The sequence below is a fragment of the Ciona robusta genome, chromosome 3 (assembly GCF_009617815.1).
Source record: "Ciona robusta chromosome 3, ASM961781v2".
Classification (NCBI taxonomy): Eukaryota; Metazoa; Chordata; class Ascidiacea; order Phlebobranchia; family Cionidae; genus Ciona; species Ciona robusta.
The window spans coordinates 8329995-8349053 of NC_143237.1; the positions used below are offsets into that span (position 1 = coordinate 8329995).

The window sequence follows — 19059 nt, forward strand, 5'->3', positions numbered from 1 at the left end:
CAAACTCGTCACACCTGAGTAAAATTGAAAACTTCTATGTACACAGCGCGTTTACAACATAAGTTGCAAAATTGTGTGTCCTTCAAAGGTCGTTAGATTATATAGTTTGCACACTTTGTCTGACCGTGTTATCAGTTTTCTTTTTACCACATCCGTTAGGTAGGAAAATTTATTTCGTGTTTTCTGTTCCGTTTATTTTGGGTCATCTTTGTCAGTGAACAAAATGGCATCAATTACGAGATTGATATCGCTCCCAAGGGTAAGTTATGGAACTTTTGCATAACATGTGTTTAGGATTATCTGTAGACGAAAAATGTAAACGGTAGCAATGTAACATATACCGTTGGGCGTTAACATTAATGTAATTGTATTTACAGGCAACATGCTCGCGTTCTTTTCATACGTCCATGTTGGTACGTGCTCATCCATCTGTTGCTATGAGCCGCCTGGAACCAGACAAAACAATTAATTACAACAAAATAGAAGAAAACATTGGTGTAGTGAAGAATCGGTGAGAAATTAAAAAAATAAACTGGAAAATTTTTTGGCGTTTTATGTGTATAGACAGTCAGCACGAGTGTATCTTGTTTACATTTTAAAATTTGTATTTTCAGATTAAAGCGACCATTGACGCTCAGTGAGAAAATCTTATACGGACATCTTGATAATCCACTTGAACAGGTGAAAGAAGCTATGTAGACATTGATACAAATAAAATATTAAACTCTACACAGTTTAAGATTTTAATAACTAGTTTTACATTTTCTCTACAGGATATTGTGCGTGGAGAATCTTATTTACGATTGAGACCCGATCGCGTTGCCATGCAAGATGCTACTGCCCAAATGGCAATGCTGCAATTTATCAGCAGTGGACTACCAAAGGTATGTCTAATTGTTAATGTTACTGGTCCCAATAATAACTCTAATGTGTAGGGCTTCTGTATGACTGATTTAAATAAAATGCATTATCAATTTTAAAATGTCAATGATATTAAATGAATAGGCTACAATATGAAAATACATATATATTCAAAAAATGTTTTTTTTCATTCTGTAATACAGCTTTTTTAATTTCCAAAACAAATTACTTCATAAAATTAAAGCTGAAAATCTTCTAGTATCTATGGCCGCTAATTGTTAATAAGTTGTATATACATTATTAGGTTGCTGTTCCATCCACTATACATTGTGACCATCTCATCCAAGCTCAAATTGGTGGTGATAAAGATTTAGCGAGAGCAAAAGACATCAACGCAGAGGTTTATGACTTCCTGCAAACTGCTGGTGCAAAGTATGGTGTGGGATTCTGGAAGCCTGGATCTGGTATTATTCATCAGGTTAGTGCGCTTTATGTTGGTTATCAAAATAATATAACCGATATTTCAGTTTCGATATAAAAGGGTAGAAATCCTTTTGTTTGAATAAAAAAAAAATCTTGTAAGTTTTATATTTTGCTACAGTGCTTAAGTTACATGCTTGGGAAGTGTATGTTAACTTTAGGCCAATCATACATAATGTATGTGAAGAGGTAGCTTACATTAATATAGTTTCTCACAGGTGTGAACTTAATACAGTTAAAATAAGTCTATGTATTGAGAAACGCACACTGCATACTCAAAAATCATACATTTTTTGTGATCATCCTTAAAAACTGCTTTCCCTAGCAATTCTTTCTATATGGGTGTAAGGTCATCGGACCTGGGATTGGAGCCAGAAAATTCCTGGCTACCTCTATGGTTTACCTTAAAATGTCATTTTTAGATCATCCTTGAGAACTATGCCTTCCCTGGTGTTCTGTTAATTGGCACAGACAGCCACACACCAAATGGTGGAGGTTTGGGTGGTTTGTGCATCGGTGTTGGTGGTGCAGATGCTGTGGATGTGATGGCAGATATTCCATGGGAACTTAAATGTCCGCAAGTCATTGGTGTTGAATTGACTGGTAAACTGTCAGGCTGGGCTTCTCCTAAAGGTAATGTGTTCTAAATTTGTGGTAAAATCAATCTGCAGATTACATAGCAGTTTTTGCACAGAATTAACAAAAAAGTTTAAAAGGTCATTTTTTTCTGACAATACGAATAATTTTAAAACACACTAATAAAAAATTCAACAGATCGCTAGTGTTACTATACTTGCTTTATGGTTAAATAAATTTGTGTTTTCCAGATGTAATTCTGAAAGTAGCAGACATTCTCACTGTGAAGGGAGGCACTGGTGCCATTGTTGAATACCATGGTCCAGGTGTGGATTCCATCAGTTGTACTGGTATGGGAACCATCTGTAACATGGGTGCGGAGATTGGTGCCACAACATCGGTCTTCCCATATAATAAAAGGATGAAGGATTATCTTATTGCAACAAACAGACAAGGTAAGGTTTTGTCTTTAATTGTAATTAAGGGATACGCTGAAATTGTAAAAGCCCTGTTTCTATGAGGAGCTTAGCGCTAAGACAACATGAAGAAGAATGTTTTGGTGTATTCAAATGTGTTGATAATTAAAACCACAAAGAACACTTAGCTTGCAGTTAAACAGCAAAGAAGGCTGCACAAGACAACATGTTTTGTGAATCGCAGTGTTGCCAGGTCTGGATTAATTTTGTTTTTAAAAAGCATATGGTTATAGTTACATTCCTGCATGACACAATTCATGAAGTAAATAACACTTAAGGTAAATTTTCCTGTATCTTCCAGATGTTGCGGATGCTGCAACCTCTATGCAAGAGCATCTGGTTCCTGATGAAGGAGCTCATTATGATCGTCTCATCAAGATCAACCTGGATGAGGTTGGTTTTCCTTAACACGGATTCTGTAAATTGAAAAAAATGCAGTAATTTGTTGTAACAATTAAATAGAGTGCATATGTCTAAATGCCAATTTATTTTAATGAATGAGAAACAAATAAGGCGCCTACCAGTTTCATTTTAATGTAGGAATGAAGTCTGTAACCATAGTAATGCATATGTAAATTTCCAATTGACTAAAACATCCATTCTCTTACATTCACATGTTTGTTACAGTTAAAACCTGCATTGAATGGACCATTCACACCTGATCTCTACAACCCATGTACCGACATGCGTGCTAATGCTCAGAAAAATGGATGGCCACTTGAAGTGAAGGTGGGGCTTTACATGATAAACAGATCAAACTGCACCCTTAAGAATGATTTAATCAATAAATTGCTGGTATTTTAGGTTGGTTTGATCGGCAGCTGCACCAACAGTAGTTATGAAGACATGGGACGATCCGCTAACATCTGCAAGCAAGCTAGGGATAAGGGAATTACAGCAAAGTAAGTATAGCATAACACCTGCATTGCTCAATGTGTATTTCTATTCTAATGTTTTAATTGTATATAGGTTTAGTTTTAAATGAAGGGACTGTAATTAATATTTCCTAAGCTTTTCGTTCAGTAGGTGAATGTTGCTATGTTCCACACCACTTCCAAATATAGTATGACCATTTTACTCTCTTCAGTATTTAAATACTAATAAATATTTCATCAACATAGATCAGCATTCACCATCACTCCAGGATCTGAACAAGTTCGAGCAACCATCGAAAGAGATGGATATGTAAGTAACAACCTACCAATGCATGCAAGTTGTATAACCATGAATAAATAACTTGCTATATCCTCTCATGGCTGGAAACACGGCCCACGGGTGTTGTGTTTCATACACCGCATGCCAGATTACGAGTTACCGTGTATGTTATTTTGTAGGTGATTATTTTTAGGGAATTTATTTTGTGTTTGTTATGTATTGCTCATAATTTGAACAACCGATTAGTAGATTACAATTGCATTAGGTGTCCAACGACACATATGCCCAATGGTAGCATCAACGAGCCTATCTTTTCTAACAAGTTGTTCCCACCCACAGGCGCAAGTGTTCCGTGATGTTGGGGGTGTTGTGCTCGCCAACGCATGTGGGCCATGCATCGGACAATGGGATCGTAAAGACGTAGCAATGGGAGAGAAAAACACAATTGTAACTTCCTATAATCGTAACTTCACTGGACGGAATGATGCCAACCCAGCCACCCATGCATTCGTTACATCACCAGAAGTATGTAGCTGTGACATTTTCTCATTAACATGTTACAAACTGTTACTAACCTGATTTTCTGAAAATGTCTTGTATTGCATTTAGCAAAACTCCTTAGTAAAATCAATTTGCATTAAAAACTTCCTTGCATAATATAGTACATTAATAGCATGATAAATGTAATCTATGCTAATTGTTTTCTTAACGGGTTGAAAACTGTCTTACTGCTAGGCATGCCAAGTGTCCTGGGATTTAAACCAGAGATCGCCCATTACGCCACGGGAAACTACTAACACTGTTTAATCATAGGTTGTCACTGCAATGGTGTTTGCTGGTGATCTTGGTTTCAACCCAGAGATTGACACTTTAACAGCGGCTGATGGATCTCAGTTTAAATTTGAAGCACCAACTGGTGATGAATTACCAGCCAAGGTTTGTGCAGAAATATCCCTGTTATATATACTGCAGGGTTATTCTGTAAAATAGTTATGACTGAAATTTTCTTTAATTTGAGGAGCAACTAATAAATTAAGAGTAATGACTTTACTGTAGTAATAGACTTAAATAAATCTGTAGATTGAAACTTATAAAAAATGCCGAAAATCTTCATTGCAAAAAATATTAAATTCAGTGAAGTTTTTGTTCTAATTTTTTACAAAAAATCTAATAAATACAGCGCTCAGTTTGATACATGCGTCACATAACTTCCCTCACAGGGATTTGATCCTGGTGAGGATACATACCAACACCCTCCATCCAACAGTGATGCAGTGTCTGTAAGTGTGGATCCATCATCAAACAGGTTACAACTCCTTGAACCCTTTGATAATTGGAATGGGAAAGATCTTGAAGACATGGCCGTGCTTATCAAGGTAAACATAAATATTTCGCGTTTCTAATTCGATTACCCAAGTTTATTCAAATTTTGTTGAATTGTACTATAAACAGTGTATATTAAATGGTGTCAAGTAAATTTTTATTTGTTTTTCTGCTGTAAAAAAATAATAAATGGAACTGTATCAGCTACCAAATACATTTTGGTAATGCACTAATGCGTACTTAAGGTTTACTTTTCATTGTGTCTAGTTAATACACGCAATGGATGGAATTACTTGATTTGATTACTTCCATACTGAAATGTAATAGATATTCCTCATAACAATATTCTTTCAGGTTAAAGGCAAATGCACAACCGACCACATAAGTATGGCTGGCCCATGGTTGAAGTACAGAGGACACTTGGATAATATTTCCAACAATATGTTGATTGGTGCTATCAATATTGAGAATGAAAAAGCAAATACAATAAAGAATTCTTTGACTGGTGAATATGGTGGTGTGCCGGATGTTGCAAGGCATTACAAGGTAAACAATGGATGTGATGTTGAAAACTAACTTATATAAGTGTAATGTAGCCTTTGTGTATGTGGCGATATGGCTTTAATGTTCCTACATATACAACATTGTGTTCTTCCATAAATTGCCTTCAGAAAAATAGTAATAGCTGTGAATCATAGTCTGAAGTGCTAAAATGTAACCAACTACAAATGTTTTGAAAAGTTGTTTCTAATACAACACAACTGTGGAGCAGTTTATTTTAGTAATGTGTGTATTTCACAGTATTTGTTAAAATGGTATGTGAAGTTCAATTTAAACAATTGTATATACATGACTGTTTGCAAATATGTTAAATGGTAAATGAAATTCTGTAAACGTATATATTAAAGTATCTGACAGTTCCCAAAGCAGATATATTAATACTGTATGCTTGTAGGCGAACAAGTTGAACTGGGTAGTTGTTGGTGATGAGAATTATGGTGAGGGAAGCAGTCGGGAACATGCTGCACTTGAACCAAGGCATCTGGGTGGGAGGGCCATTATTGTAAAGAGCTTTGCTAGGATTCATGGTAATGTTTATCATCATTTCTGTCATATGTCTTGAAATATAGAATTTAATTGCATGAGAAAAAATGGTTGTTTTTTTGGCTTGGTTCCGTAATTAAAAAAGAGTGTCACCACAGTGAATTATATATTACAATCTCATGCAAAAACTTGTTTAAAATTGTTCAAGTTTTATGATATGTGGCGTTACAAACTTAGAACCATGGCTAATTTTTCAATTTTTATTTTGCAACAGAAACCAACTTGAAAAAGCAAGGTCTTCTCCCTCTGACCTTCAGCAACCCAAGTGATTACGACAAGATTCAACCAGATGATAAAATATCCATTGTTGGCTTAAATAGCTTCACTCCAGGAAAGGTTGGTTGGCCACTTGGTCATTCAAATAATAATTTTCCTTTCTTTAGCTAGGTATATCATTTGCACAGACCCACAGTACAGGTTATGCTCATTTTAAATTTGTGTCAACAAAAAATCTGTAAATTGGACAAAAAATCTGCCATTAGCTTTTCATTAACTCTGTTTCTCCATTACAGCCACTTGAATGTGTATTAAAACATTCGAATGGATCATCAGAGAGCATCCTGCTCAACCACACATTTAACCAACCACAGATCGAGTGGTTCCAAGCTGGTAGCGCCCTCAACCGCATGAAGATGATGCAAAAATCCTAAGCTATTGTCAACCTCAAAGTTCATGTTATTTAATTATTTATTGTAAAAAATTTAAATGGATTCGCTTTTTTTCGAAGTTCAATTAAACAAAGTTCCTGCTGTATTATAATTGCTCAACAAAAAACCTTGCTTCTAGTTCTTTTATCCACATTGTAGATATCTTCATGTACTGTGATTGGCAACCACTGCTGTTGGAAAGTGCATCAGATTCTAAGCGCTGTTTTATGTATTGGTGGTGTTATTTTGTCTTGAGAGTTCAAATTATAAAAGTTCCACATTTGAAAATTTTGTTTATTTGTTGCAAACTGAATGGTAAGCAAGAAAAAGATTATTTGGTCCCTTGGAATGACCTACACTTAGCCACAGAACAGGAAACCAGAAAGTGGTTTCTTGTACAGGGAAGCGTGAAGGCAGTAAGTTGCAATATTTATTTGTGGTCATTGTTTTAACCCCTTCACAGAACAGGAAACCAGAAAGTGGTTTCTTGTACAGGGAAGCGTGAAGGCAGTAAGTTGCAATATTTATTTGTGGTCATTGTTTTAACCCCTTCATGGAGTGTATAAGTATTTTTATATTAACTTCAGTTAAACTGGAACCTTGTTCAGTGCAGTTACATAATTGGTATCATGTAGCTATATTGTTTGGAAACTGGGACCTCTTTTTTTATCATGTAGCAATGTTATTTGTTCCCAATTCCTTTCTTGCTTTCACATCCAGAGTTCTCAATGCATCTAATGCTGCTAAGCGAGTCTGACTATCATCATCTGTATTTATAACACCACAAAGCCATTCTCGGGCTTCCAGTATGTCCTCACATAACTCCTCAGTTATAGCAAGGGAACTGACAACTGCCATAGAAATACAAAACACACATGCCTTCCTTACAAATGGTTCAACATGCGATCTTAATGGGACAATAAATTCCAGCAAAGATGATGACATTTTATGAGCCACCTGTCAACAATATTAGAATAATTTTTGTAATCTATAAGGGTAAGGTTCTATAGTATGGCATACCAAGAAGCTATTTGATATTGTTTATGCATTGTCTTATTTTTAGTTTACCATTGAATTTGCAGCCGAGTAGAGAATGGTTCCAAGTGCATACAGTAGACGACCAAGTACAATTGTATCTGTTCCCAACAGATCTAGTGTCCGGATCTTAAGATCGTAACTGGCCATGAGGGGAAAGAAAAAGTAACCAGCAACTGGTCCAAACTCATCAGCTGTGGGAATAGGAGCAGCCTTTTTTACCTGTTGAAAACATAAAAATCCTTATTTTCTGTTCTATATCGGTTAGGTTACCAAAACACCATTGTGTGAAAGTGAAGAATCACTACTTTACAACTAATGATTCAAAATAACGAATTCAACTCTACCTTTCCAAAGCGACGAGTTTTTTTATCAATACGTTCTTGAACAATTTGTTTCCAAGGTTTATCCAAAACCATATTTGATGTTTGATTCTCTGAAACATCGGTTTTCTTGTCCTGTAGGTAACAAATTAATCTCTTAATGAAATTTAAAAAACTTTAAACAAAAACAAACCAAATCTTCATTAACTGCTTTCTTGGGAACAGATGAAATCCCTGACATTCTGCCGGCAGACATGACAAGAATATCAAGAATGTCCATCCTCTGTTGTAGATTGTAATGCTCGCTATAGAACTCTCCTGTTAGGTAAGTAGCCACCTACAAAAACAAGTCTATTCAAGGTTCGACGCTGCTACCATTGTGGGCGTATGTGTCCTTGGGCAAGACACCCAACGGCAATTGCTCCAACCCAATGGTCACTAATAAGCTGTCCAGCCATACACAAAGAATCGCCCATAAAGTAACATACATGATACCTCTTAAGCTGGCACAGGTGCATGAAACAGAACACTTGTGGTATAACAACTGTCGATTTCCAGCCACGCAAGGGTAAAGCAAGTTACATTTATTCATCATCACAAATCTGTACAATTACCTGCATAGGATTACACACAACTGCTGAAGTGATTGCTCTTCTACGCAAAACATCAAATTCTTCAATGGAATAACTATTCTGTAAATTCAGCATCACTTTGCAAAGTTCCACTGCCACCTATTTAACAAAAACTTTTTAAACTTTTAAAAAGGCTTTAATATACAATCTGTACCTCTTTCGTTGCTAATACATTCTTATGTATAAGCTCATCCACACAATGCAAATATATTTCCATTCTCTCACGATCCTCATTCTCAATTAAACCTTCTAAACAATCCCGGATATACATTGGTCTTGGAGTCTAGATCAAATTTAAAGGAAAATTATTTAAAACACAGTGCAGAAACTGAACTGAATTTTTGTAAAACTGAGCTCCAAACAATTTTCGCAATTTTTTTCTTATTTTGTGTGAGACTGACAGACTACCTTTGTAAATGTTGTTTCTTGTGGAAGATCAAAAGGAATCAAATCATCATCGCTGTCATCATTATCACACAACGTCTTATTTTCTTTATCTGTATTTCTAGAAGATTCTTGTGTGACATCATCTTTTGTTGATAATGGAATCTGTTTCACTTTCGCCATTTCAACGAAGGAACTTTTTGAAATCGTGTAAACGCTTTTATGACTTGAATAACCGTCCTTGGACTGTAAGGTCTCTCTAACATCACTGCAAAATAAAGAAATATTAGGGCTAAATAACTTGAAAAACCTGCTACATTCATTATTCGTGACATTTTACTCTTTACTGTACATACCTTAACAGTTTTGCTTGCTCATTATAAAACTCTTGATCAGGCAATGATGGATGACAGTTAAAAATTTCCAACAGCAAATTTGTATCTTCTGTCTTAGTAAATTCAAATTCCAACCTTTTCAAATTAAACAAAAAGTAACTTTTATGTTTTTAAAAATGTATCCCATTTACTTGGCTTCTCCACTTTCTATATTCAAAGCAGACGTGAGTTTTTCCCCAACCAGCATTCCAAGTAAGCGAACTTTTTCGTCAGGTGACTCCAGATGATGCTTCATGCCAGACATCAATGCAAGCATGAGTTCTAATCAATCAAAGAAAGAAAAAATTTTCACAAACTTATATACCCCCACACGAGTGTACTGCTTCATACACCTTGTGCCCATTTTCGGAGTTCCAGCCATGAAACTGTGTGGGTAAAAATATTTCTCCAGATTTTTTCACTTTCAATGTATTATTGTATGACTGACAATTCAATGAGTTGGAGTAATGCTATCACTGTGCTATGGCACTGGACAAGTGTACTATGGAACAAGCATACAATAAAAACTTCTAATTTTCTAATAAAATATATATCTTTAGATCAAGCAACCCCAGAATTCTCACCGTCTTTAACTTTGTGATCACTGATTTCATCCACATGTTTAACACAGAGAAGAATGACAGCAGTTAAGTAACGATGTTGTTCATATGATGTATGCTTAATTGAGCTTGAACTACTCCATACTTCCAAAACTTTACCCAAGGTCTAAATCAACAAAAAAACACAAATAATGTTACTTATTTTTTAACAGCATTTTTTTGTATGAATTTAAATTTGGGTTTAAGTACTTACCTCAACTGCACACTTATGTTCAGGATCCACATTTGAAATATAGCTAATAACATTTATTGGTACAGTGTATGTTGTATAATGTTTAACCAGTAGCAACTTGTACAGAATCACAAACTTTGCTTTGGGTTTGGCCAACACAAGATCTCCAAGCATATGAACAAGGTTACACCTCCTAAATAAGAATTCAGCATCAAATACTAAATGGTCTATACTCTTTTGATGCCATATAACATGTTTGCTTATATACTTTACGCACAAAAATTTAGAAGTCAATTTGGTAACCATAAATAAATCTCTGATTTATTGTTGGTCGGTTAGTATGTTAAATAAAACTTGAAAAACACAATTGTAATAAAGTTAAATAATATTTGCTTACACAGGCCATGCTCTGAACAAGCAAGTGAGAACGCCTTCCATGAAAACATCAGGTATCCCACTGAATACTTTTTGTAGAATTCGTTGCATCACAAAATCTGTTTCAATTTTGGCAACAAAAGATGGAATAAAGACACTGAAAAGATGATCTGTGAAAACAACAAATCGATAATATACAAATACAGTAACGAAGATCAAATCAAATAAAACAACAAAAAGTAGAGTATTAGTAAAAACGACATTAGTTAAAACATGCTACAGGTAAAAACTACTAACAAAGTATAAATCAACTCTAAGTTGTATTAAAAACAATTGACATAAAAGTGTGGATAAAGGTATCGTATGTCAGATACACTCCTGCAGATCTAGCAAGAAATAGTATCATTCTGCCAGTCAAGTAGAGAACCCACTGACCTGCTTTTCCTATTCTGCAGAAATGACCAATGCATCTTGATAAAAACTCGGTTTTGATCGATTTTCCCAGTGAAACAGAGTGCGAAAGTTCAAAGACAGAATTTACAATTTCAAATCCAAGAAAAGTAAAGAAACGTTCGTGGTGAAACATATGACACCTGTAAAAACAGATAAAGTCCATACCAAAGTAGGTATTTGTAGTATTTAAAACTAGAAGAATCATCTAAAATTGATTATTGTAGTCATTAAAAAAAAAATCGCAAAAATACATTAGTGACACAATTCACCTCAGTGAGTTTTGCTGTTTATTTGAAATCAACTCTGGCAAGCTGGCCACAACCCTGACCAACATTTTGCTGAGCTCATCATGACTTGACAAATCTTTGCACTCTCTTACAATGATGTCGGTAAAACAATGTTGATGAAAAAGTTTGTCCAAAAGTGAAACAACAAGTTGAAATCGAGCTCCAATACTGGAAATTGAATGAGTCAATGTAACTTATTTATCCCCATTGTGGCGGGGCAACGACAGTCATTATAACACAGGTTTTCTGTTTCGTACATCTTGTGCCAGCTTATGGGTTACCTGTATGTAACTTTGTGGGTGATTTTTTTATATGTGGCTAACAATTTGGACAACCTATTAGTGACCACTGGGTTGGAACAATTGTAGGTAAGTGTCTTGACCAAGGAAGATACGCCTACTACGATAGCAGGAAGGGGCCTTGAAACCATAACCTTTAGGTTACAGGCAAGCGTGTTAACCACTGTGCAATTTACTAGTGCTAGATGTTACAATGAAAAATAAATACAAGTATTTAAGCAGTTGCTGTTTTCAGTATAATAACAGAACATAACAACAGGTGACCACGCTTATTTTCTTCCAACTAAATGTAAATATGTTTTTAACTGTAAGCATGTTTTAACAGCTGTTGTTTTGTTAATATATCCTGTCTTTTGGGTTAAAATATTTCTAAATCTTCGCTAGCGTAATCAAAGAGACAAATAAAAGTTATTCTTATTAAAACATGTTGTGCAGCATAAAAAATATGCCTGGTACACATAATTTTAAGTTGAATTGAAGCCATAGGAAATATAGATCAGTTTAACCAACATTACTTTAGCTTTGGTATGATGGAACAAAAACTCAGTATTGAAGATTGAGGAGAGAAGTTGGACAGCAGAATCATAAGCTGATTTTCAGTTTTGGGATCTAAAACCCATGACAGGTTTGCTTGTAAGATAATTGACTCGAACACATTCAAAATATTGTTTTCGTGGCCAGTGGTGCTCACCTGCAAACATTTAAATTTATATATAAGGTGCATATTTCTAGTTGGGATAGCCTATATGCTGTTTCTTTATGAATTCTTCAGTAGCCCTTTTTAATTACATTACATTTTTGTCCCTATTTCTCTATAATACATTACTTTTGTCTTTATACTGTACTGTAGGTCAGAAAAATATGCAAAACAGCAATATATATATTCTGTTCTCTTATTGTTCTTAACAATTGTTTAACAAGTAGGCCTATTACTTTTACAGCACATAACTTACTACGATTTATGGTGACAATCATTTATTTAAAACATAATTCATATATATATACATACTTTTTCAACACGTGTTATAAACGCACAAATAGATTTTTCATCATAATTTGCTGACTCAAGGCTAGAAACGCATTCTTCAAGGATCATGTTAAATTCTGCCATTCTTCTTTCGTGTATATTCTACCTACATAAATTGTTCTATTGCCATAGACAATTTATATTGCATTTCATTTTTAAATATAAAGATACATATAGGTTCGGCACGAATGTATGAACACAAAAGTTCAACATGACAAGTTTTTTCTATGGTTATTCCCCGTATGTGAACACGCGTGACGTCAAGTTATTGCGATGAGAGCAATGACATACGTTCGTAGAAGAGATTTTTTATTTCGTATTTAGCAACTGCTAAATGACTGTAAAAGGTTTCCGAAAACGATTTATGCAACGCAATACTTTGTTTATACAGCTTCAGGATGTCATGTATATCGATATATATAATTATGACGACGAGATTGACCACCGACCCATGAAATATTGGTGGTGATCAGTTATCATTTCATCTGAAAGGACTTGGCCTTGGTACATCAAAAATTCACCAATCGCTCCTTTAAATGGCAGATGTGCTGTAGATTTTATGTCACCGATATAAAAGGTGGGCGCTCCTAAAACTTGTCTTGCTTGAAAACGTGAAAGTAGTTTTCCGTTGCACCAAACACTACTTGCATTCACTCCAGCATCCACGTCCCATTGAACTGTAAGAACATTCCACACATTGATTGCAGCAGCGTTTACATTTTCCTTGCGAGCATTTATTGTGGAATATGTGGAGGTTGTTCCGGATATAATTATTTTGTCATCGTTTTGAACATAAACAATTTTTTTCCACTTGCCATCCTTGTCGTCGCCGAACAAGCCGTTTCTATTTCTAGAATCTCTGTTCTCGTATCCATCGACTCGATAAACGATAGTGACTGACAACATGTTAACTGTGTTAATATTCAATGTAGGAACCAGTAGCACTTGATTGGTTCCATTAAAAATCAAGTATTTTCTTCCGTTATGATCATCGCTCGACAATGTGGGTTGCCGATCAGGGTTGCTTTGCAATGCTGGCGATTTTGACAAGCCTTTATTGATCAATTTAGAAACACGATTTGGGACAACATTTGCGACGTAATTCCCTTCATTTAAGTTGTAATGCACTGACGCAGTTCGACGAATGTAGTCAGTAATGTCGTACCCTTTTAACAAGATATATATAAATCTATACATACCAGCATTGTGTCCACGGTCAAACCAGAATAGAAACTTTTAAAGAATACCTATTAATTCTGAACCACCAAAAGCAATTTAACATCGAGGCGGATAAGTTTGTACAGCGGGGAAGACAGGACACCTTTTTATTCTGTTTTCTTATCTTAATTATTTGGTATGGTAAACAAAAACATTCAAAATATTATAAACCTGTATAACCGCTATACGACTCACATATAGACCATTGATAATTGTTGTTTAAAACACGATAGGGTTATATTAACATTATGTGTTATAAAGGTGTCGCATCTTCCCCCGCAGTATACTTTTGTTGTGTTTACGAATACAGTATTATATTAACACCTTGTAGTTTGAGTTTATATGATGGCCCTAAATATTGTCTAATATAGTATTTATAGATTATGTACCTGTTTCAGTGACGATCACAGTAATTGGCATTTGATCCCAACCCATATTTTGATCTGTTCTATTGAGTTCAACAATCGCAACGTTATTCTGGATCTTGATTTCGGTCACTGTCGCATTAAACTCGTGATCTACAGTGGGGTCACTTGGTATAACTCTGACTGCTACATCATATCCATACCACAAGGAGGGCAATTTGGTTGTAAAATTGATGGTAGATTGTTGGGTTGGCGATTTGGAACACCTGCTATAACTCCATTGAGAAATCTTCTTTGATTCTAAAAAAAATGTCTGCCTTAAAGCGAGTGTAATCTATTGAATATACCTATTATATAAGTTAGGCGCAGTAAGCAGCAATATAATGTACTGTCAATAAGCTTTGACGCACGTTTTCTAAAGCCGTGATAATACTGTCGAATAATTCTGTAACATTATTTTCCCGATTATTATTAAATGGGGGTCCGTAAAAAGAAATTAAAAAAGTCTCTTCTGACAAAGTGTCCTATCTTCCCCCACCCTACTATATCTTTAAGTAAATCAGACGTTTACTAAACATGTAAGCATTGTTACCCCTTATACCTGAACGTGATTCAGCGCAAAACATTAGGAGCAACAGAAGAATTTGGTAAAGATTCGCCATGCTTGAAACTAGTTTGTTGATATACTAAAATTTACTGCACTCGCAGGAATACCAGTTGTGGCTCACTCAAAATACAAATAAGCAAAAGGCGTCAAATGTCGCATGCACCACACACTTCCGCTGTTTGGTACCTGAATCGTAGAGGTTATACACTGGTTGGCTCTATACGTGCATTTAAAGGTCGAAATTGTTCTCGTTAATACACGACTAACTACAATGTACACGTCAGCATGTTTTTTTGGAAAACGCAAACCATCTGAAACAGACAGACCCACACCTCGTCCCTGACGAGTTATATAGCCTTCCACATGTATGTAACTTTGTGTGTAAGAGCTAAGATTAGTGAATCGCACACTAAAGTAAATTTGTGTTGATGTATTGCTTTGCTAGAAGTGCACGGCCGAAGCAGATTGACATAATAAGCACACAGTTACATTCAGTTTACATCCAGTTGGACAGAAACTGCATTTGTTCACCGTGCTTCATAACACTCTTCAAAGTAGTTTGGATTAGTTTTAGTTGTATTTATATTTTATTTTTGCAAACTATTTCAATGACATGAACATACGACTATACGTGTATAAATAACAATTTTTTTGGCTGATATTCCCTTTTATGCGGATAAAAGCTTCGTAACTTTACCAAAGTTCGATATTTCGGCCTTTCAATAAGAACTATATGTAATATATATACATTCAAATATTTTAAGAAATTCTTCGATTGTGGTTTGTGTTGTAGAACAGTTTATTAATACATCACCAGGATCTAGTCATTTTCTGATTAAGACGAGATGGCCCACCGATCCATGAAATAACGGTGGTGATCAGTTATCATTTCATCTGAAAGGACTTAATGGCCCCGGTACGTTAAAAATTCACCAATCGCTCCTTTGAATGGCAGATTTGTTTTGGTGTTTGTGTCACCGATATTAAAGGTGCTGGGCACTGATAAAACTGGTCTTGCTTGAAAACGTTCGAGTAGTTGTCCGTTGCACCAAACACTACTTGCATCCATTCCACCATCCACGTCCCATTGAATTGTAAGAATATTCCACACATTGATTGCAGCAGCTTTTACATTATTTATTCGAGCATTTGCCGCAACATATTCGGAGGTAGTTCCGAATATAACTATTTTGTCATCCTTTTGAACATAAACATATTTATTATGATTTGTAATAGCGTTGCCAAACAAGCCGTTTTTGCTTATGGAATACGTATCATCGTATCCATCGATTCGATAAACGATAGTGACTGACAACATACTAACTGTGTCTATATCCAATCCAGGAACCAGTAGCACTTGATTAGTTCCATTAAAAATCAAATACTTTCTTCCGTTATGGTCATCGCTCGACAATGTGGGTTGCCGATCAGGGTTGCTTTGCAATGCTGGTAACTTTGACAAGCCTTTATCGATCAATCCAGAAACACGATTCGAGGTACTATTTGTGACGTAATTCCCTTCATCTAAGTTGTAATGCACTGACGCAGTTCGACGAATGTAGTCAATAATGTCGTCGTACCCTTATTATAACAAGATATATAAATATATACATACCAACATTGCGCCCACGGTCAAACCAAATAAAAAACTTTTTAAAAAACTAAAAGTAACCATTAGTTTTTAACCACCAAAAGCAATTAACATCAACGCGGAAATTTTGTGGAATGGGGAAAGATGGGACACCTTATTAATCCGATTTCTCGTTCCATTTGGTAGTAAACAAAAAGCGTTCAAAGAACTATAAATCCGCATAACCACGACTTACATAGACGGTTAATAATTGTTTAAACAGGATAAGGATGTATGGATATTATAGGCTATATAGGTGTCTCAGCTTCCTCCACAGCGATATATATTTTCCTTCACAGTACTATATATTTTGCCATTAAATATTTGCACTTCGTAGTTTTGGTTTTATGATACCTCTAAATACTTTCTAATATAGTATTTATAAAATCTGTACCTGTTTCAGTGACGATCACAGTAATTGGCATTTGATCCCAACCCATGTTTTGATCTGTTCTATTGAGTTCAACAATCGCAACGTTATTCTTGATTTTGATTTCGGTCACTGTCGCATTAAACTCGTGATCTACAGTGGGGTCACTTGGTATAACTCTGACTGCTACATCATATCCATACCACAAAGAGGGCAATTTGGTTGTAAAATTGATGTGAGACATTTGGGTTTGCGATTTGGAACACCTGCTATAACTCCATTGAGAAATCTTTTTCGATTCTAAAAAAATTGTCTGCCTTAAAACAAGTGTAATCGATTGACTATACACATTATATAAGTTATGTGCAGTAAGCAATATAATATACCGTTAAGTACATTAAACGTTTACTAAGCTTGTAAGCATTGTTATCTTTTATACCTGAACGTGATTCAGCGCAAAACATAAAAAGCAACAGAAGAATTTGGTAAAGATTCGCCATGCTTGAAACTAGTTTGTTGATACTAAAATTCACTGCAATCGGGAATACCAGCTGTGGCTCATTCAAAATACAAGTAAGCAAAAGGCGTCAAATGTCGCATGCACCACACACTTCCGCTATTTAGTACCTGAATCATAGAGGTTACAGGTGCTGAAATGCAGTATATACGCTTTTAAAAGAGTTAATACACAGCCATAGTTTATTAAAATATGACACAACTAACAATAATGTATATACGTCAGCATGGGTTATAGAAAAACGTAAACCACTTGAAACATACAGACCCGTGTAACCTTTTCGGACAATTCAAATGACGTGACACCTTACCACGTTACCCCCTATGCACCACTCTGGAACTTACTGCATGGATCTCTGCCACACATGTAACTTTGTGTGCAAGAACTATATAGATCCGTGAATCGCCTACTAAAGTAATGTTGTATTGGTGTTATTGCTTGCTGTTATTGCTATGCTAGAAGTGCACGGCCGAAGCCGATTGGCATATGCACAGTTACATTCAGTTTATATTTAGTTGGACAGAAAGTGCATTTGTACATCGCATTTAATATATTACTCTTTCAATTGGTTTAGATTATTCTTAGTTGTGTTTATATTTTTTGCAAACTGTTTTAATTACATGAACATACGACCATATACAACGTGTATAAATAACAAAAGTTTAACAAGCGAGATTTGTTGGAAGACTGTTGGGTGGGCGATTTGAAACACGCAGTAAAACTTTATTCAAGAATCTCCTTTGATTCTAAAAAACACCACACCTTAAAACTGGGCTACGCATATTTTTTGAGCAGTATAAATACACAAAATACTTGATAATGAAATACAGTATACTGATATAGCATACCTGAAAACGCTTCGACGCAAAATTATAAAACGAGTGGAAGAGTATGTTAATTAAGTTATAGACATCAGGGGGGGGGGGGTGTGGCACCTTTTCATTCTATTTTCTTGACCCATTTGGTAGTAAACATAGAATATTCAAAGAATGATGAAACCGTATTCTCGCGACTTTTATAGACCATTAGTTGTTTAAAACACGATCAGGATTTTCGGATAGCATGTGCCAAAGGTGTTCCATCTTCCCCCACAGTATAGGCTACTATAGCATATAATTAGCTCGGTTTTATATTTTTTGTATCTTTATCGGTGTTGGCTATTCTGTTGCATGCTTTTTATTACTGTTGTTAAGTATAGTAGGGTGGGGGAAGATGGGACACCTCATCATTCTATTTACTGGTTACATTTGTTGGTAAACAAAGAAAATTTAAATAAATATAAACCCGCACCCTGATGACTCCCAATGACCGTTGTTAATTGTTTAAAATACGATTAGGGTATTTGGATATTCTGCGTTAAATGTGTCCCATCTTCCCCTACCCTACTATATAAAAATTAGGTGTTGAACGTATACACAAAGCCATCCTAGCACCCAAGAACTGAAATATTATTTTGCAATAAGTTTTTAAATGTTCCATCTTACATCATACTAAATATGAACAGCCCAATCAAACACAAAGCAATCGCGTCAATCGCGACAGCGACAAGTATCAAGTGGAAGCCTCGTTTGACCGTTCTCCTTACCAAACAAAACGCGTCGATTTTATTTAAACCCATATTGGGTTGTAGATTTCGTTTTGATAGAACTGGTAAATTTGCTGTTGTCACTGAACAGACTAGCTCCCAAACAAAGTACATTAGTTTTAAGTGATTTTGTACAGAAGATAAACTTTTAAAATTATGTATTA

The 19059-nt window shown here is 35.4% G+C and overlaps 4 protein-coding genes across 4 annotated transcripts; 1 reads left to right on the forward strand and 3 right to left on the reverse strand.

The window, feature by feature from the left end:
• The first annotated feature begins 56 nt into the window (after nucleotides 1-56).
• LOC149738895 (aconitate hydratase, mitochondrial-like) lies at nucleotides 57-6910 on the forward strand. Its single transcript, XM_089875469.1, has 18 exons — nucleotides 57-259; nucleotides 378-511; nucleotides 615-681; nucleotides 774-884; nucleotides 1166-1339; nucleotides 1764-1974; nucleotides 2169-2372; nucleotides 2695-2786; nucleotides 3021-3122; nucleotides 3198-3295; nucleotides 3515-3578; nucleotides 3888-4073; nucleotides 4362-4484; nucleotides 4769-4924; nucleotides 5226-5417; nucleotides 5827-5959; nucleotides 6190-6311; nucleotides 6488-6910. Exons 1-18 carry the CDS (start codon nucleotides 224-226, stop codon nucleotides 6623-6625), a joined length of 2343 nt encoding a protein of 780 aa, XP_089731595.1. The 5' UTR covers nucleotides 57-223; the 3' UTR covers nucleotides 6626-6910.
• LOC149738896 (telomere length regulation protein TEL2 homolog) lies at nucleotides 6896-12831 on the reverse strand. Its single transcript, XM_089875464.1, has 16 exons — nucleotides 12586-12831; nucleotides 12092-12267; nucleotides 11260-11445; nucleotides 10973-11130; nucleotides 10560-10707; nucleotides 10184-10355; nucleotides 9955-10096; nucleotides 9523-9652; nucleotides 9353-9466; nucleotides 9021-9264; nucleotides 8767-8895; nucleotides 8595-8711; nucleotides 8174-8317; nucleotides 8005-8115; nucleotides 7691-7879; nucleotides 6896-7579 (listed from the first exon to the last, which is right to left on the reverse strand). The coding sequence occupies exons 1-16, from the start codon at nucleotides 12685-12687 to the stop codon at nucleotides 7292-7294; spliced, it is 2550 nt and encodes an 849-aa protein (XP_089731590.1). The 5' UTR covers nucleotides 12688-12831; the 3' UTR covers nucleotides 6896-7291.
• Nucleotides 12832-12895: 64 nt separating this feature from the next.
• Nucleotides 12896-15012, reverse strand: LOC149738897 (uncharacterized). The gene is made up of 3 exons (XM_089875489.1): nucleotides 14788-15012; nucleotides 14211-14486; nucleotides 12896-13769 (listed from the first exon to the last, which is right to left on the reverse strand). Exons 1-3 carry the CDS (start codon nucleotides 14846-14848, stop codon nucleotides 13027-13029), a joined length of 1080 nt encoding a protein of 359 aa, XP_089731615.1. The 5' UTR covers nucleotides 14849-15012; the 3' UTR covers nucleotides 12896-13026.
• Nucleotides 15013-15380: 368 nt separating this feature from the next.
• On the reverse strand, nucleotides 15381-18146 carry LOC149738898 (uncharacterized). Its single transcript, XM_089875490.1, has 3 exons — nucleotides 17233-18146; nucleotides 16818-17093; nucleotides 15381-16374 (listed from the first exon to the last, which is right to left on the reverse strand). The coding sequence occupies exons 1-3, from the start codon at nucleotides 17291-17293 to the stop codon at nucleotides 15698-15700; spliced, it is 1014 nt and encodes a 337-aa protein (XP_089731616.1). The 5' UTR covers nucleotides 17294-18146; the 3' UTR covers nucleotides 15381-15697.
• Nucleotides 18147-19059: the final 913 nt, after the last annotated feature.